The sequence below is a fragment of the Mus caroli genome, chromosome 11 (genome assembly GCF_900094665.2).
Source record: "Mus caroli chromosome 11, CAROLI_EIJ_v1.1, whole genome shotgun sequence".
In the NCBI taxonomy this organism is placed as follows: Eukaryota; Metazoa; Chordata; class Mammalia; order Rodentia; family Muridae; genus Mus; species Mus caroli.
Genome location: NC_034580.1, coordinates 15,980,334 through 15,997,244, shown reverse-complemented (window position 1 = coordinate 15,997,244; position 16,911 = coordinate 15,980,334). Strand labels below are relative to the sequence as shown.

General features: G+C 41.9%; 1 protein-coding gene across 2 annotated transcripts in view; it reads left to right on the top strand.

The window, feature by feature from the left end:
* The window catches only part of Actr2 (actin related protein 2), a 49,698-nt gene extending 33,353 nt beyond the window's left edge, over window positions 1-16,345 (top strand). For both annotated transcript variants that reach the window (XM_021177502.1, XM_029483584.1), the window contains 3 exons: window positions 1,586-1,731; window positions 6,401-6,533; window positions 13,785-16,345. In XM_021177502.1, the coding sequence (XP_021033161.1) occupies window positions 1,586-1,731; window positions 6,401-6,533; window positions 13,785-13,955 (450 nt within the window). In that variant the 3' untranslated portion in view covers window positions 13,956-16,345. The remainder of the gene's footprint in view (window positions 1-1,585; window positions 1,732-6,400; window positions 6,534-13,784) is intronic.
* Window positions 16,346-16,911: the final 566 nt, after the last annotated feature.

The window sequence follows — 16,911 nt, the reverse complement described above, 5'->3', positions numbered from 1 at the left end:
TCACTCTGTAGACCAGGCAGGCCTTGAACTCAGAAATCCACCTGCCTCTGCCTCCCAAGTGCTGGGATTAAAGGTGTGAGTCACCACCGCCAGCTTAAGAACACTTGTGCTGGGCATGGTAGCACATGCTGTAATAGAAACACTCAGAATACTGAGGCAAGAGTGCCACATGTGTAATGAGACCAACCTCATGAGGCCTCCAAAATCAACCAAAATAGCTTGGCATGGTGATTTCCATGAAGTCTAGGCCAGCCAGGGGTACATAGTGAGGCCCAGTCTCAAAAGTCAAAAAAAAAAAAAAAGGAAGAAAACATTGTCAGAGACCAGTTGTGGTAGAACATGCCTTTAATTCCAGTACTTAGAGGCAGAGGCAGGAGAATTCCTAAGCTTGAGGCTAGCCTAGTCTATATAGTAAGTTCCAAGCCGGCCAAGGATAAAGAGACCCGTGTCTCAACCCCTGCCCTCCAAAAAAAAGCCAAAAAACAAAAAAGATGCCATTTTAAGGGTACAATAAGTGTGCTTTCTAATGTCTTGTAACCTCCAGCTTTGTCCTGGTGGTTTATGATCCCAATTTTCAATCTTAATTGTTTTGAAGGAAATGGCATAAAGCAAACCATGAGAGAACCAACAGTGTAAGACTCGATTGATTTGTGTTGGACACTGGTTATGACAGGAGAGTCATTGAATTAGCTCAAGCTCAGCCAGGCTATCTTAATCCCACTTTCCCCTTTCCAACACCCCCACAAAAACAAAAAGCGAGACATGGTGGTGCCCACCTGTAACGTCAGTAAATTTGATAAGGGGCTGAAGCGTTACTGAGTTTGAGGCCCACCTGTGTACATAGGTCAGCCTCAGACTCTCTGAATGACTGCCAGGCACAGTGTGCCCACCTGTAATCTCAGCACTTGGGAGCCAGGTACAGGAGAATCTCTATAAGCCTGAGGCAAACCAACCAACCATACAGACCAGAGTTCAGCAGGTAAGGGATTTCTGCATAAGTCATGCTAAAGTGTTGGACTGTCTAAATCTTACTGGCTTAAACTAAAGTTATACTTACCACTTAGATAAAGTTATTTAAGATGTAGTAGCATAAAAAAATTTCTAAATCAGTGTTCCTTAAATTTTTTGTTTTGTTTTGAGATAATGTCTCAATAGGTAACAGCCCAAGCTGGCCTTGAATTCATGATCCTCTTGCCTCAAGAGTGTTGGCATTGCAGGTTATGCATCATGCCCAGCTGCAGCTGTGGTTGGTTGATTGGTTTGTTTTTAAGAAAGAAAATGTGTGTGTACACATGTGTAAATCAAAGGATAGCTTTTGGGGGTCAGTTTTTGTTTTCTGCCTTACTGAGATGCTGTCTCTTCTTGAGTAAGTACATTGCTAGCTACTAAGAAAAAAGATCAATAGAGTATGTATGATGTTAACATTATCATTTGAGTTATTTTGTTTCACCTAAGAAAACTTTAGGAAGTCTTACTTACATAATTTTGATTGCAGGCCAGATGTATTTCAAACAGTCATTGTGTAGAGAATGCTGAGAAGTTGTGGTTTTGCTGACACCTGGTTATTTTTTTTTTTTTTTTCTAGCTTCCAGATGGACGTATTATTAAGGTTGGAGGAGAAAGATTTGAAGCACCAGAAGCTTTATTTCAGCCTCATTTGATCAATGTTGAGGGGGTTGGTGTTGCTGAATTGCTTTTTAACACAATCCAGGCAGCCGACATTGATACCAGGTACAGTAGACAGCATTTCCAAGTCATTTATAAAACCCAGATGGGCCACAGAGATGGCTCAGCAGTTACGAGCATTTGCTGTTTGTTAGAGGACCTGAGTTCCATTCCTGGTCCCATATCAGACAGCTCACAACTCTGAGCCTGTAGCTCAGCAGCACTGGCCTCTGGGAGCCTGCATTTATGCGCACAGTATTGCTGTGCAGATGCACACATCTAGACATGGTTTAAAACAATACGAACAAAATGGTTTTAGTTTTGTTTTTGGTTTGTTTGTGTTTTAAGGCAGGGTTTCTCTGTATATAGCCCTGGCTGCCCTGGCTTGCTCTGTAGACCAGGCTGGCCTCAAACTCAGAGGTCTGTCTGCCTCTCCCTCTCTGCCTCTCTGCTTCTCTACCAAGTGCTGGGATTAAAGGTGTATGATATTTTCTCCTTAACTTGTATCTTCTTTTTGGATAGAGGTATAATCTGATGTTTTGTAAAACCAAGGATATGTTTTGTAGAGTGTGGTATGGTTAAATGGGAGGAATCCCCACTGAGGTAGCAGCCAGTATAGAATAGAGTTTATTTGGGTGCATGGGATGGGGGGTTGAGAAGGGAGTAGAGGCAGAGGAAAAAGGAAAGGAGAGAGAGAAAGAGAAGAGGCTGGCCAAGAACATGGGGGAGGGGGTGTCAAAGAGAAAAGGGTCAGAGAGAGAAGGGAAGCCAAACAGTCCCTTTTGTAGCAAGCCAGACCTACCTGGCTGTTGCTAGGTAACTGTTGGGCAGAGACTAGAAAGAATGCTAACAAATTCAGTTAGAGTACTTCACTATCAGACATGAAACACTGGGTTTGATCTACAGCACTGCGTGGGTTTTAATTCTATTTCAGTTAGCTAGTTAGTTGTGTGTGTGTGTGTGTGTGTGTGTGTGTGTGTGTGTGTGTGTGTGTGGGGGTGAGAGAGAGAGAGAGAGTGTGTGTGGTGGTGATGGTGATGGTGGGTTCCATGGCACACTTGTGGAAGTCAGGAGTTGCCTTTATTTCCTTCCACCATTTGGATTCCAGGGANAACACCCTTGGACACTCCTCAGTCATTGTTAGGAAATGCCACCAAGCAGCTCTCTCTCCTAGGAGGTAAGTTTGTTTCCTGTACCTGCACAGTTCTTTTTTTTTTTTTTCTTTCTTGTTTTGGTTTTGCTTCTGGTGTTGGAGACCCGAAGGTGGGCAACTGCGCATAGCATGAGCCAACGCAGGGAAACAGGTCTCTAAAGATACTGTTAAATTAGGATAATATTTTATGCAATTCCTGTCCTAGATATCAGACTTATAAAAGATAGGATTTAAAACAATGTTTCTTTTTTTTTTTTTTTTTTTTTTTTTTTTTTTTTAACAGGGTCTCACTGTGTAGTCCTAAGAATAAGCTGGCCTTGAATTTAGAGATCCTCCTGCCTCTGCTGGAGTTAAAGGCATGTGCCACCAAACCCAGCTTAAGTTTTTTTTTTTTTTTTTAATCGACAAAAGTTCTGTTTATGATATATAGCATGATGTCTTGAATTTTAATTGAGTATACATTACTGTACATACAACTTTTTTTTGTTTGTTTGTTTTTCGAGACAGGGTTTCTCTGTGTAGTAGTCCTGGCTGTCCTGGAACTCACTCTCTAGACCAGGCTGGCCTCGAACTCAGAAATCCACCTGCCTCTGCCTTCCAAGTGCTGGGATTAAAGGCGTGCTCCACCACCGCCCGGCACATACAGCTTTTTTGATTAGCACTCTTAAAATCCCAGTGCTTTTCAGATATATTTTAGAAACAGAATCTGTGTTGCGTGATAGGCCTCCTATCTAACTGAATTTGTATAGCTTTTGATTAGCAGCTCCTCCGTTGAGTCACCAGCTTGTTGTCCTTGGTAACCATCATCCTCTCCTCTGCTACTGGATTCAGCATCAGATTCCATGTAAATAGGGCCATGCAGTACTCCGCCTGGATTCATCTAACATAATTTCTTCCATGCCTGTCTTCATTGCTACAAATTACAAGGTTTCTTTCTTTTAAGGGAGAATTACATTCTATTGTGTATACCAATTTCTTTTTTATTCTTTGAGATATGTATTTAGTGGTGGATTGCTGAATTGTTTGATAGTACCATCTTTAGTTTTGGGGAGCATTTCTATACTGTTATCTGTAATGGTGATCATAGTTTATGTCTGGGCTTTTTAAACTTTTCACTTGTGATACCCCCTTGTTAGGGTTTTCTAGAGTAACAAAATTTACAAAATAAAATGTGTGTGTGTGTGTATTCTCTCTCTCTCACACACACACACACACACACACACACACACTCACATATACACACAAGATTTATTAGAGTGATTTATAAACTATGGTCCAGCTAATCTAACAATAACTGTCTTCCAGTTCAAGAATCCAGTTCATGATGTTGGATATCTTGGCTGGTCTTCCGTATAAGCTGGAATCTCAAAGACTTGGCTCTAGTGCCAGTGAAGGCTTGTTAGTGAGGGGAGAGCAATTCGGCAAGGAGGGAAGCCTTCTTCTTCCATGCTCTTATATAAGCTTCCAGCAGGCAGGGTGTGGCCCACACTAAAGGTGCATCTTCCCATCTAAAAGATCGTGATTGGAAATAGGTCTTCCAATTTCAAATTAAGAAGATCCTCATAGATGTACTCCACTGTTTTTGGGTTTTAGTTAGTTCCAGATGTAGTCAAGTTGACAACCAAGAATAGCTATCACATTCACCCTTTGAAGGAAGGAGTCTATTTCACTACAAAGCCTAGGATGGCCTGAAACTCACTATGTAGACTAGGCTGGCCTTGGACTCAAACTCTTAAGAGATCCACCTGCCTTTGTCTTCCAAGTGCTGAGATTAAAGTCACATACCACTATGTGACTGTATATGTGCTATGATACGTGCTATGACCCCTTTTTGGCTGAGAAATCTTTACATAATTCCTAGTATGTAGGTATATAAGAGTTATATAGGCAAATATTTACTGATAATGAATCTTGAAGTTTATATATATAAAATTTATCTTGCATCAAAAATGAAAACAAATTCCATACTAATGAAATGAATGGGCTTATTTGGTTTTACATAAAGAATTAAGTCTTGAGCTGGGCATGGTGGCGCACACCTTTAATCCCAGCACTCGGGAGGCCGAGGCAAGCATATTTCTGAGTTCGAGGCCAGCCTGGTCTACAGAGTGAGTTCCAGGACAACCAGGGCTATACAGAGAAACCCTGTCTCGAAATAAAAACATAAAGAAGAATTAAGTCTTGGGGTTAGAGAGGTGACTTAGTGGTTAAGAGTGTTTGCTACTCCTGCAGAGGACCCAGATTTGGTTCCTGTACCCACACGGTGGCTCACACAGTCTGTAACTCCAGTACCAGAGCATCTGGAACACTCTTCTGACCTCATCAGGCACCAGGCACACAGGAAGTACACGTGCAATAATGCAGAAAAAAACACATTAAATAAAAATAAATCTTTTTTTCTTAAAGAATTAAATCTTAAACTGGGTATGGTGGTTCACACCTGTTTAAGACCAGCCATAGCTATATAGTCCATCCTGGACTGCATGGTGGCAAATGTCTTTAATCCTAGCACTTGGGGGACAGATATGCATTTGAGACCAGCACAGCCTACATAGCAAGTTTCAGGCCAACTATGGCTACATAGTGAGATCCTGTCTCAAAAACACAACAGAGATGAGGCTGTATCTCAGGCAGAAACTTGGCTAGCGTGTGTGAGCCACTAGCTTCAGACCTCAGTACTGTAAAAAACAACAGAACAAAATGGCACAAATATGTTTAAGGCCATTTCAGAAATTATTGGAGATTCTGGGCTAATCTCGAGTCAGAATTCACTTAACATTTTTTGTTTTAAATGAAATTCAAAAGTTAGAAATTCAAATATTAGTTTTTATTTTAGACAGGGTTTCTCTGTGTAGCCTTGGCTGTCCTGAAACTCACTATGAAGACCAGGCTTGCCTTGAACATAGTCTACCTGCCTCTGTCTTCCAAGTGCTGGTTAAAAATATACTGATTTAGACCAATAATGTCTTTGTTTACTGTAATGATTTTGTAAGGATGGGAAGCTGTACGTACAATAGCCGTTTTCTAACATGCCATAGTCTTGGGTGAGCCCAGGTGCTGCATGGCATGGCTACATGGACACTGCACACACAGTAGATGTGCTCAGAGGGCAGCCACCAGTGAACACCACAGACTTATTGCATGCTTGCTTTTGAATTTTTTGGCTGTTGCACCTTAGAGAACCTTTACTGTTACCATGTCATTCACAGCCCCCACATTCAGTTATGTGGTGCAGCTCAGTTTGGAGCTGTGGCTTGTATTTGTTATCCGTTGTACAGTGATAGCTCATTGGTGATAGGTGATGTTGAGCTGTTTTTCCTCCTTCCATGTCATGATGCATCTTATTGCTGTCATGTTACAGTCCTATTGTAGCAGAGGCTTGAGCTTCTGATCTTCCTCCCTCTACCTTCATAGTCACCTGGCTCATGTGGTGCTGGTGTGGAGCCCAGGGTTTCATGCATGCTAGGCAAGTGCTCTTCTGAGCCTCATCCAAAGCCCCAAAATGTAAAACCAAAACCAAAACAAACAAAAAACCCTACCATTTTCATAATCTAACACTAACTATCCACTGTGTCTTCCTAGATCTGAGTTTTACAAGCACATTGTGCTCTCTGGAGGCTCCACCATGTATCCTGGCCTGCCATCGAGGTTGGAACGAGAGCTTAAACAGCTTTACTTAGAACGAGTTCTGAAAGGAGATGTGGAAAAACTTTCAGTAAGTATCTATACCAGCTGTTACCTTTGTTTTAAAACCCTGTAAAGTAGCTTGTGGATCTTGACAACCACTAGAGGGAGCAAGAAGTCTTATAACAGATTTTGGTGCAGTTAGCCTCTTGAAGACTTGAGGGCTCACTGGAAATTGTCTTGGGGGTAGTGCTTCTACCTACTAGGTCACACTCTGTTGAGAAAATACAGGTGACCGAGTCCAGTGTCCTTGGGAGTCTGTAGCATCCTTTTTTTTTTTTTTTAAGATTTATTTATTTCATGTTTATGAGTACACTGTAGCTGTCTTCAGACACACCAGAAGAGAGCCTTGGGTTCCATTACAGATGATTGTGAGCCACCATGTGGTTATTGGGAATTGAACTTAGGACCTCTGGAAGAGCAGTCCGTGCTCTTAACCACTGAGCCATCTCTCCAGCCTGGACTGGTATGCAGTGTGCAAGTGTTTGGGAAGAACCTGCTCTTGCTGTGGAGAGAAAGGAGAGGAAATGTCCTGGGCTTGCTTTCTCTCTTCCCCTCCCCTCCCCTCCCCTCCCCTCCCCTCCCCTCTCTCTTTCTTCCTTTCTTTTCTTGACACAGTCTTCCTATGTAGTCTTGCCTCCCTTGGAACTTACTATGTTGACCGTACAGGCCTTGAATAGAAGGAGCTTACCTCTGCCTCCCAGGTGACAGGATTATAGATCTGATACCTATATGCTTTCTGGGCATAGGGTATGCTAGAGTGCTTGCTTAGGCCCTGCGTCCCAACCCTAGAACTGCAAAACTGAGAAGGGAAGGAGATCAGTGTGTAAAAGTCAATTTTCAGTAGGGTTTACCAAAAGAGCACTCAGTGCTCTTAATATATATAATTATCATAATATATAATTCATATAGATCCTATACACCATCATGGCTATCTTGGTTTTTAATTTTGTGAATATGTAACCAGCCTTTACTCTTAGCTTGTTAGAATTCTGGTTTTAGGTTATTTTTCTATTTATTGTATGTCTTATCTCCTCAGTCATGTTTGTGTTTCAGAAATTCTCACAGCTCTTAAAATGGACTTTATTGGTCATTGTCACCATGGACTAGAATATAATTGCTGGTAGTTCTTTGGCATGCCCTCTCTTCTCAGCTCTAGACTGTGTGAGGCATTCTGTGCTGTAACCCTAGCTGTTCTGTAACTACCTCAGACCAGACTGACCTCAAGCTTGCCTGCCTCTAGGATTAAAGGTGTATACTACCAAGCCCAGCCTCAACCAGGAATCATGGTTTTTATTCTTTGGATTTGCTCTTTGCTTTAGATGATAATATTCCACTTTTCAGAGGATTCTGTGTAGAGACACCGATGTTACAGTGCTTTCTAATAGTTCACTTACAGTTCTCATTTCATTGAGCTATGTAGGGAATTTAAAATCCATCTCTGGTGATCATTCCTTACCCTGTAGACTTTTTTGAGGGGCGTCTGCTCTGTAGCACTATCTTTTGGTAAACCCTACTGAAAGTGTGACTTTTACACACTGATCTCCCTTCTCAGTTTTGCAGTTCTAGGGTTGGGCGCAAGACCTAAGCAAGCACTCTAGCATACACTATACCCAGAAAACATATCTTGAAACTCCATCCCTATGCCAAAACTGATTTAGGCCATGCTGTGAGTTTAAGTCGTTTACCAGTAATAATAATAAATGGTGTGGGAAAAAGAAAGGAAGACTACAAGGTAGAAAAAGGTTATTGTTGGTAACAAGTCGGTATGCTCCCTCACTCCTGATTAGATAGGTCTTTGGGTCAGATACCTGTGTCAAGTTAGGGATTAAGCATTTCTAGTCAGGAATAGTGCAAAAGGATGAGTTAGCAGAAATGTCCCAGTGTGGCTGGGACAAAGTAAGCAAGAGAGGGTAGAAAATGAGATAAGAAAGCTAGCAAGCAGGCAGGTCAGTTAGGCCTCTATGATGTAGTCAGACTTTTACCCTCAAAAGAATCTGTAAGCCCAGGGTGTTGGAGGAGGAGCCAAGAAAGTTAAGCCAGGAAGTTATGAGAGGAAGAACTGGCAGAGGTTGAACATGAAGTAGGGTGAAACAAACGGTCCTCTAAGAGAGTGAATGGAGAGTGGGAAAATATCCTAGACGGCCAGACAGCGTGAAGGACCCAGGCAAGATTGGTGACACATTTATAGCAAAATGTAGAGCTTCTGTACTGTGTGCTGAGCTGCTTGAAAGCAGGTTCTGACTTGATTACCTGAGTGGATGAATGTAAGGAGAGGAAAAAAGTCAACAAGGGTGATGTAAAAAAAAAAAAGGAGGGGAGAGGTCTGGAGAAATGGCTCAGTGGTTAAGAGCACTTGCTGCTCTTGTAGAAAAGCCGGGTTCAGGTCACAACCATCTGTAGCTCAAGTTCCAGGCAATCCAGTGCCCTCTTGTGACTGCCTTGAACACCAGGTATATACACGGTACACATAAATACATGTAGCCAAAACTCAGACACATAGCTAACTAACTAACTATCACTCTCTCTCTTTTCTTTTTTTCTTTTTTTTATTAGATATTTTCTTCATTTACATTTCAAATGCTATCCCGAAAGTCACCTATACACCGCCCCCCACCCTGGTCCCCAACCCACCCACTCCTGCTTCCTGGCCCTGGCATTCCCCTGTACTGGGGCATATAATCTTCGCAAGACCAAGGGCCTCTCCTCCCAATGATGGCCGACTAGGCCAACCTCTGCTACATATACAGCTAGAGACATGAGCTCTGGGGGTACTGGTTAGTTCATAATGTTGTTCCTCCTATAGGGTTGCAGACCCCTTCAGCTCCTTGGGTGCTTTCTCTAGCTCCTTCCTTAGGGGCCCTGTGTTCCATCCAATAGATGACTGTGAGCATCCACTTCTGTATTTGCCAGGCACTGGCATAGCCTCATATGAGACAGCTATAACAGGGTCCTGTCAGCAAAATCTTGCCGGCATATACAATAGTGTCTGGGTTTGGTGGCTGTTTATGGGATGGATCCCCGAGTGGGGCAGTCTCTGAATGGTCCTTCCTTCCATCTCAGCTCCAAACTTTGTCTCTGTAACTCCCTCCTCTCTCTCTTCTCTTAATGGAGGTGCTAGGTGGTAGTGGCACATGCATTCCTTTAATCCCAGAACTTGAGACACAGAGCACGTAGATCTCTTAGTTCGAGGCCAGCCTGGTCCAGTGAGTTGCAGGACAGCCAGGGCTACACAGAGAAAACCAAAAAAAAAAAAAAAACCAAACTCTGATGAGATGCTTCAGTGCTTGAAGTCCCAAACCTGGTGGCCCAAGTTAGACCCCTAGAACCAACTCACGGTAATAGAGAACTGACTTCCAAAAACTGTTCTTGCACGCACGCACACACACACACAAACACACACACACATACAGAGGCCATGCGTACAGATAATACATAATAGCAGATACAAGAGAAAGAGAACATGCATATTATGCATCTGTTAGTCAAGAGTAGGTATGGGAAGAAACAGCTGTAGATGACTGGGGAAGGGTAGGTGATGAAGGAGGAGAGGTGGGTAGAGAGAAGAAGCTGTAGAGCAGCTGTGGAGGTTTGGAAGAAGAGGAGGATAGAAGTTGCAGTTCAGAAAGAAAGCTGCTCTAGGGCCTCCTGGTGAAAAGGGAAGTGTAAAAGAGGAGTAGCCACTGAGCACTACTGGGAAAGCAGTCTTTCCTGAGAACAGCGGCGGCTCCAAAGCAAAAGTTAGCATCATAACATTGTTGATTGGATGCATTTTGAATGGACCAAGGCAAAAGTATATGAATACAAAGGTCAGTTCTAAGATTAATCTTTTAATATTACACTTAAGTTTGTTTAGCCAAAGCAGTTGAGATACTTTTCAAGCACTTAATAAAAAGATGTTTTATCCTTAGATTATTTCTCCTAAATTTTGCAATCAAAGTTTCTCTCAACCTTAGTTTCCATAATTAGCATTTGAAAACACCAGAGCCAAATCCCTTTTTAATATTTATTTTTATGTGTGTGCCTGGGTATACATGTGTGTAGGAGTACATGGAGGCCAGAAGAAGTATCATAGCCTCTGGAACTGGGGTTACAGACCATTGTGAGTGGCCAGGAGTTGCTGGGAATTGAACTCTGTTCCCTAGCAAATGTTCTCTTAACCGAAGAATCTCTACTCCCTCAGAGCCAAATCATTTTAAGGAGTAAGCTTAAAATTAACATTTTCAATTGATATTTTAAATAATCCTGCCAGAGGTAAAATACAAAAAATTAGTTCCTTTTTTCTTAAATTTAAATTTTCTCAAATTTCTTAAATTTTAGTTTTAAGAAAATAGAGACAAAAGCAATTGCCCTTATGTAGTCCAGATGACCCTAAACACTCATTCAAACACTCCTATTTTTTTTTTTAAGATCTATTTATTATATGAGTACACTGTAGCTGTTTTTAGACACACCAGTAGAGGGCATCAGATCCTATTACAGATGTTTGTGAGCCACCATGTGGTTGCTGGGAATTGAGCTCAGGACTTTTGGAAGACCAGCCAGTGCTCTTAACTTCTGAGCCATCTCTCCAGCCCACTCAGACATTTTTGAAAGGCATGCCAATCTTTTTTATTTTTTATGGTTTTTTTTTTTTTTTTTTTATGGTTTTTTTCAAGACAGGGTTTCTCTGTATAGCCCTGGCTGTCCTGGAGCTCAATTTGTAGACCAGGCTGGCCTTGAACTCAGAAATCCGCCTGCCTCTGCCTCCCGAGTGCTGGGATTAAAGGCGTGCGCCACCACACCTGGCCCGCCACTCATTATCAGTACACAATGAGTTAATAAATAATAATAAATGAAAAACAGAAGTGGCAAAAGTTTTCTCTCCAGGGGCTCCAGAGAGAGCTTGTTTTTTTTCTTACAAATCATCCCACGTTTATCAAAGACTAGGAAGCTGCAACTCCCTGATGGTACCAAGTCATAAAGACAGTCTGTGGGTTTTGTCTGGCTAATGTTGAATGGTGTAGTTACAGCACAAAGATTCTCTGAGGGTTGGGTACCCTGTACATCAGTCCTACCCAACATCCCCACTCCATACTCCTTTGTCTGCCCTTTACCTCCTAGCCTCTTGGTTTGGCTCTCCCCTCCCCCTTTGCCTCCCTTTGCTCAGGATCATGCCCACTTTGGACTCTCCCAGGTATCCCTGGCTCTGACTCCTCGTGTCTCCAGTAAACCTCGTCCACCATACCTAGGAGCAGTCATATACTTCCTTTTTTATTTTTATTTTTTTAACTCATCTGGTGCTGAAACCCAGGACCAATAATACCCTTCAATCTCAACACTCATGTGGTAGAGTTAGGTGGACCTCTCTGAGTTCAAGGCCAGCCTGGTCTACATAATGAATTCCAGGACAGCAGAGCTATAAAGTGAGCTTCTGTTGCAAAAACAAACCGGGGGTGGGGGGCAGTGGGTGGTCTTTAGTAATCTGGCTTACTTGTTTTGAGTATGTTTCTGTTTGAATTTAAGACCATAGAACTTGAGTTTTGTGTATAAGAAAGGAACTGGAGGTCAGGGTGGAGCTCAGTTCTGAGCCACATGAATAGATGTGAATGAAGTCTTGAGTTTAGTCCTGTCTCAGGGTTACTATTGCTACAAGAAATACATGACCGAAAGCACTTGGGGGGGAGGAAAGAGTATTTGGTTAATATGCCCTGAATCAGTCTATTGAGGGGAACTGTTAACCCTACCAGGTGAGAGTATGTCTACCACCACAATTTTGAGCCATATTTGAAACAAGCTTAATTAAATACTGGCTAGGATGATGGACTCTGGCCAGGGCCAATCCTGGGTTGCCAGAAAATGGCAATGAATCACATTTTGCAGAGGCTTACAAGGCAAGCCCATAAAGCCAAGTATTTCTCACCAGGTCCAATCGGACAAGCATATTGTATCTTGTATGCAATATATCTCATATATATTATATATTTTTATGTATATATTATATATATGAATGATGTCATTCCTGACTGTGTGCCTTCTGCCTACATCCAACTAGGGGCAGACATACATCTTGATGTATTTGTTGCCTGTGTATCTCCCCCCTCTGCATGCCATCAAGCACATCCAATGCAGTTGAGTCAAACAAACTTGGTTAGGGAGTAAGAACAGGGCCTTCTTATCCTACATATACCGTAACCTCCAGCGTTTCAGAAAGTATCTCTCCTCAGGCAAGTGGCTTACGGGGTAGGAGCACTTTTGTTTTATGGCTCTCTTAGGCACAGTAATTAAAACTTAAAACCTAACTCTCATAAAGCCAAGGCAGGCATTCAAATGGGTCAGATACATGGAGCTGATACAGATGCTGTGGAGGACTGTTGCTTACCGGTGTGCTCATTATGCTTTGGGTTTTTTTATAGAACACAGAACCAGTAAGCCAGGGGTGCCCACACACACATAATAGACTGCCCGCCCCCCGCTTGTGCCCCCAGCCCTATCAATCATTAAGAAACTGGTCCCCAGGCTTCCCTACAGCAGGTTACGAAGGCATTTTTCTCACCCCCACCTCCAATAACTTTAGCTTGTGTCAAGTTGACATAAAAACCTAACCAAGACATTCACCAATACCAGATCCAGAAAAATCATCTCAGTTTTATTGTGTTGCACTAAGCTAGAGTCATGGTGGTATTAGGTCTTGAAGAACACTGCTCAGAAACTTCAGAAAACCTTGCTCTGGTTCTTGGGTGATTAACACAGTAATTGGTTGTGCAGCTTTTCAAATCTAGATAACAGGTATGAAATAAGATTCTTGTCTCCTGGTCATGAGCTTAAGAGGAAATACTGAATGTTTTTGTGTCTGAGCGGTACCTTTGCTGGGTTCATGCCGAGGTGAGCCTCTGGGAAATAACATCATGCAACAGACCTGGGGTAAAGAAGAGAGAGAACTGAGGACCTGGGAAGGGATAGACTATATATAGCAGGCAAGTGGACTTGTAAACAGGCTGACAGATGGAAGCAGAGCCATGAGGGCAGGGAGAGGAGATGGGGAAGAGGGCACCACAGAGTAGATAGAGGGATGCTTAGAACAAAGAGAGCTGGGTTGGCAGACAAGTCCTTTTATACGCACCTCACACCTGTCTCGGGTTATGACATGAGCAGTTGCTGATTGCCTGAGGGCAGGCAGTGGAATCACCTGTTGACTTCCTGTATAGATTGCAGATTGTGGAGAGATTCAACAATACATATTCGAAGTCTTTCTGAAACAGAGCATTATACGAATACGATCTCATTGCTCTTTCTTCTTTAGAAATTTAAGATCCGGATTGAAGACCCACCCCGCAGGAAGCACATGGTGTTCTTGGGTGGCGCAGTCCTAGCAGACATCATGAAAGACAAAGACAACTTTTGGATGACAAGACAAGAGTACCAAGAAAAGGGTGTCCGTGTGCTGGAGAAACTCGGTGTAACTGTTCGATAAAGTGGCAGGCTTGTCCCCATCACGCGTCTAATGCTTTTTCTTTTTCCCTTTTTAAAAAAATATTTCTTTATTGCCAATCTTTGAAGTCATTCAACTCCGGGACTGAAAGAAGCTCTCTGTCCCTTTTGACAGAAAGGTCAAGTTTTTCTCTGTCTTGGGAAGCATTGCTAAATTCTTGTTACTATGGGTAAATCTGGTTGTTTATGGCTACCAGTTCTCTGCAGACATTACCAGGGCGAGGGGTTGCTGCTGCTTTGTCTCTTTCTTTGTAGGCATTTAGAACTTCTTGTAGGCTTCCAATTTTTGCTTTCTTGCTCTAATGCTGCTAGTTTTAGTTTTAGCACAGTAGGTGGTATGTCTTTATTAGCATAAGAAAAAACTTTCACAGGAGCTTTTACATATGCTGGGTGGGGGTGGTAAGGGGTGGGTGGGCAGCCAGAGCCCGGGAGGGCCTTTCCTCTGTAGTGTTAGCTTTCAGCAGCAGTTCACTGCTGCTACTTTTGAAGTACCCTGAAGTGTCTCCTAGTAACATCTTAGGGAAATATTAAGCTCACAACTAAGGTGTTTGGGCTAGAGTTTTATGTGATGGAACAAATGGGTGGCCTTTCTGTTGTGACTTTTGAGGTCTTCTGCTCCGGGTACAAAAGATGCATGGACCTCATTTACAGCACTCTGACTTGGTAGTTTTCTTCTTTCGGTCTGCCTGGAACTGTTCCCATATGACAGGAAAAAAGCAAGCCTAGTGTTTTATTACTGTCTGTCACCTGGGAGTATATTTCCTATACTCTATCAGTGAAAAAGTAACATTTTAAAGGAAATGCTTTTTCCAGGTCAAATTACAGATAGAAAATCGCTCAAGGGCCGGCATTTTCTAATGCTGTTGTTTTTCCTGGAAGCACTAAGCTAATGAACCAACCAAGTTCCATTCTTGAAAGTTGTACTTTTATGTTCCTGATCAGTGCTTCTCGACGAGAGCTACTGTACAGAGAAGTAACTCATGGCTGTGGGTTAACATTCACATTGGGATTTGCTGCCAGTTGTTTTGTTTTGTTTTTTCATGAGACTTGGGACTAAACTTTTAGCAACAACAACCGCAATAGGAAATGTACCAGTAGTCAGCCATGTCTGTACAGTTATGGAGGCTCCTCCCAGCCCTCTTGGGTTCTTGCAGAAAGAGTGTTTGCAGACCTGTCAGAAAATCCTACTCATGTGTCCTGTTGGTATTGTTTGTCAGCTCAGAAAGAATCAGGCGGTACCCAAGTGCGGGCGGGCGGGGTCTTTCTAACATTGAGAAGTGAAATAAGAAGCTGTATCACAGAAAATACAAAACGATGATTCTGAGAGAAATATTTTCCTTCATTTCAAATGTTCTTTACTAATGATGAATTTGAAAGAATGGCTTTTTTCCTTTTTTCTTTCTTTTTGGATGCTTAAAATCAGAATTTTTAAAGGATTTTTTTTTAAGATAACTTTAAAATTAGTTTATGTGAAATCAGCAGCAAAAGGAAGTTTGTCCTAATACTGCAGCTTCTGTGATGTTAAGTATTTTTGCCTGTCTTACCTCAATTTGAACAAATAGGAGAAGTCTGTGTGCATGCTGGACATGCTCAGGACACACAACAGCCCGCCGGTGCGGTGCGGTGCCGGCTGCTCGGTGTTGGGTGCGTGACTCAGTCACAGTGGAATTCCTAAGCGTTCCTAAATCATGTTGTCAAATTCTCCAGTCTCGGGAGTTCTGGGCCCATTTCCTGCTGTACATAGGACTGGTACCGAGGACTATTGAGTGTAGACAAACGATCAACTCTTGGCTTTGACCATGGCTTTAAACAAAGGGGTGAAAACAAGAAAGAACAGGATGGAATCTGGAATAAAACAGTGAAAGAGCATTGTTGTTTGTACCTTGAATGTAGAATTTGTTTTTATTTCATAATTCTGCTAGCAAACATGACTGTTAAAATGATGTATTTATATATGTAATAATTTAGAAATTCCATTTTATAGTTTCCTATTCTAAGGTGAAATAATGAATTTAATAATTTGGGAGTTTGGACATGCTATATTCTATTGGAGGTGCCAGGTTTGAGTCCTTCAAAAATAAAAAAAAAATTTAAAAAATCTGTTTTTTTAAAGATCTGATTTTTAGCTCTTGAAACCCATCGTCACTTAGATTTCCAATGCTAATTAAAATTCTTTTATTTTTAAATTAAAATCACCAATGCCTTGAGGGACTTCTTAGAAAATGTGGTATTGGGTATTAACTTTCACAGTTCTGAGCACTGTTAGTATCTATCTGACAAGTATTGGAAAGATCAATGGAAAGCTAAATATTCTAAATTTAACACAAATATTCTTCTTTTTAATTAAGAAAATAAATAAGATTTTCAACGTAATTTGAATTTTGTCTTTTTCTTTTAGTAGTTTTTCTCTTTAATTTTGATATTTTTATTTGTACTTTCAGTTTTGCTCTGCAAGATGTGTTTAGAACTGAGTTAGTTCAAGGTCATTCAAGGCTCTTTTGCTGTTGTTTATCTTATGTGGAGTAGACAGAAGAAACAGGCTGTCATAGCCACGTTGATCTGGAACTGTAGCTGTGTAGCCAAGGAGGACTTGAACTCCTGATTCTCCTGCCTCTGCCTTCCAAAATGCTGGGGTGAGGTGTGCACAACAGTGCCGAGCTCTGGTTTAGTGTTTGTTGTGACAAAACTATTTCTACTGAGGTTTTACTTACTATTGTAACCTAGCCATTTATTTTTGGTATTTTTGTGAAACAGGCTCTCTCTGTGTAGTCCTGGCTAGCCTCAAACAGAGATCTACCTGCCTCTGCCCCTCTGCCTCTGCCACTCTAGGATTAAAGGTGTACATCACCATACCCATCCCTTCTAGTAGAGTTTTTAGATATAAGAAAGTGAACTAGAAGCCAGGCAGTGGTGACACATGCCTTTAATCCCAGCACTTG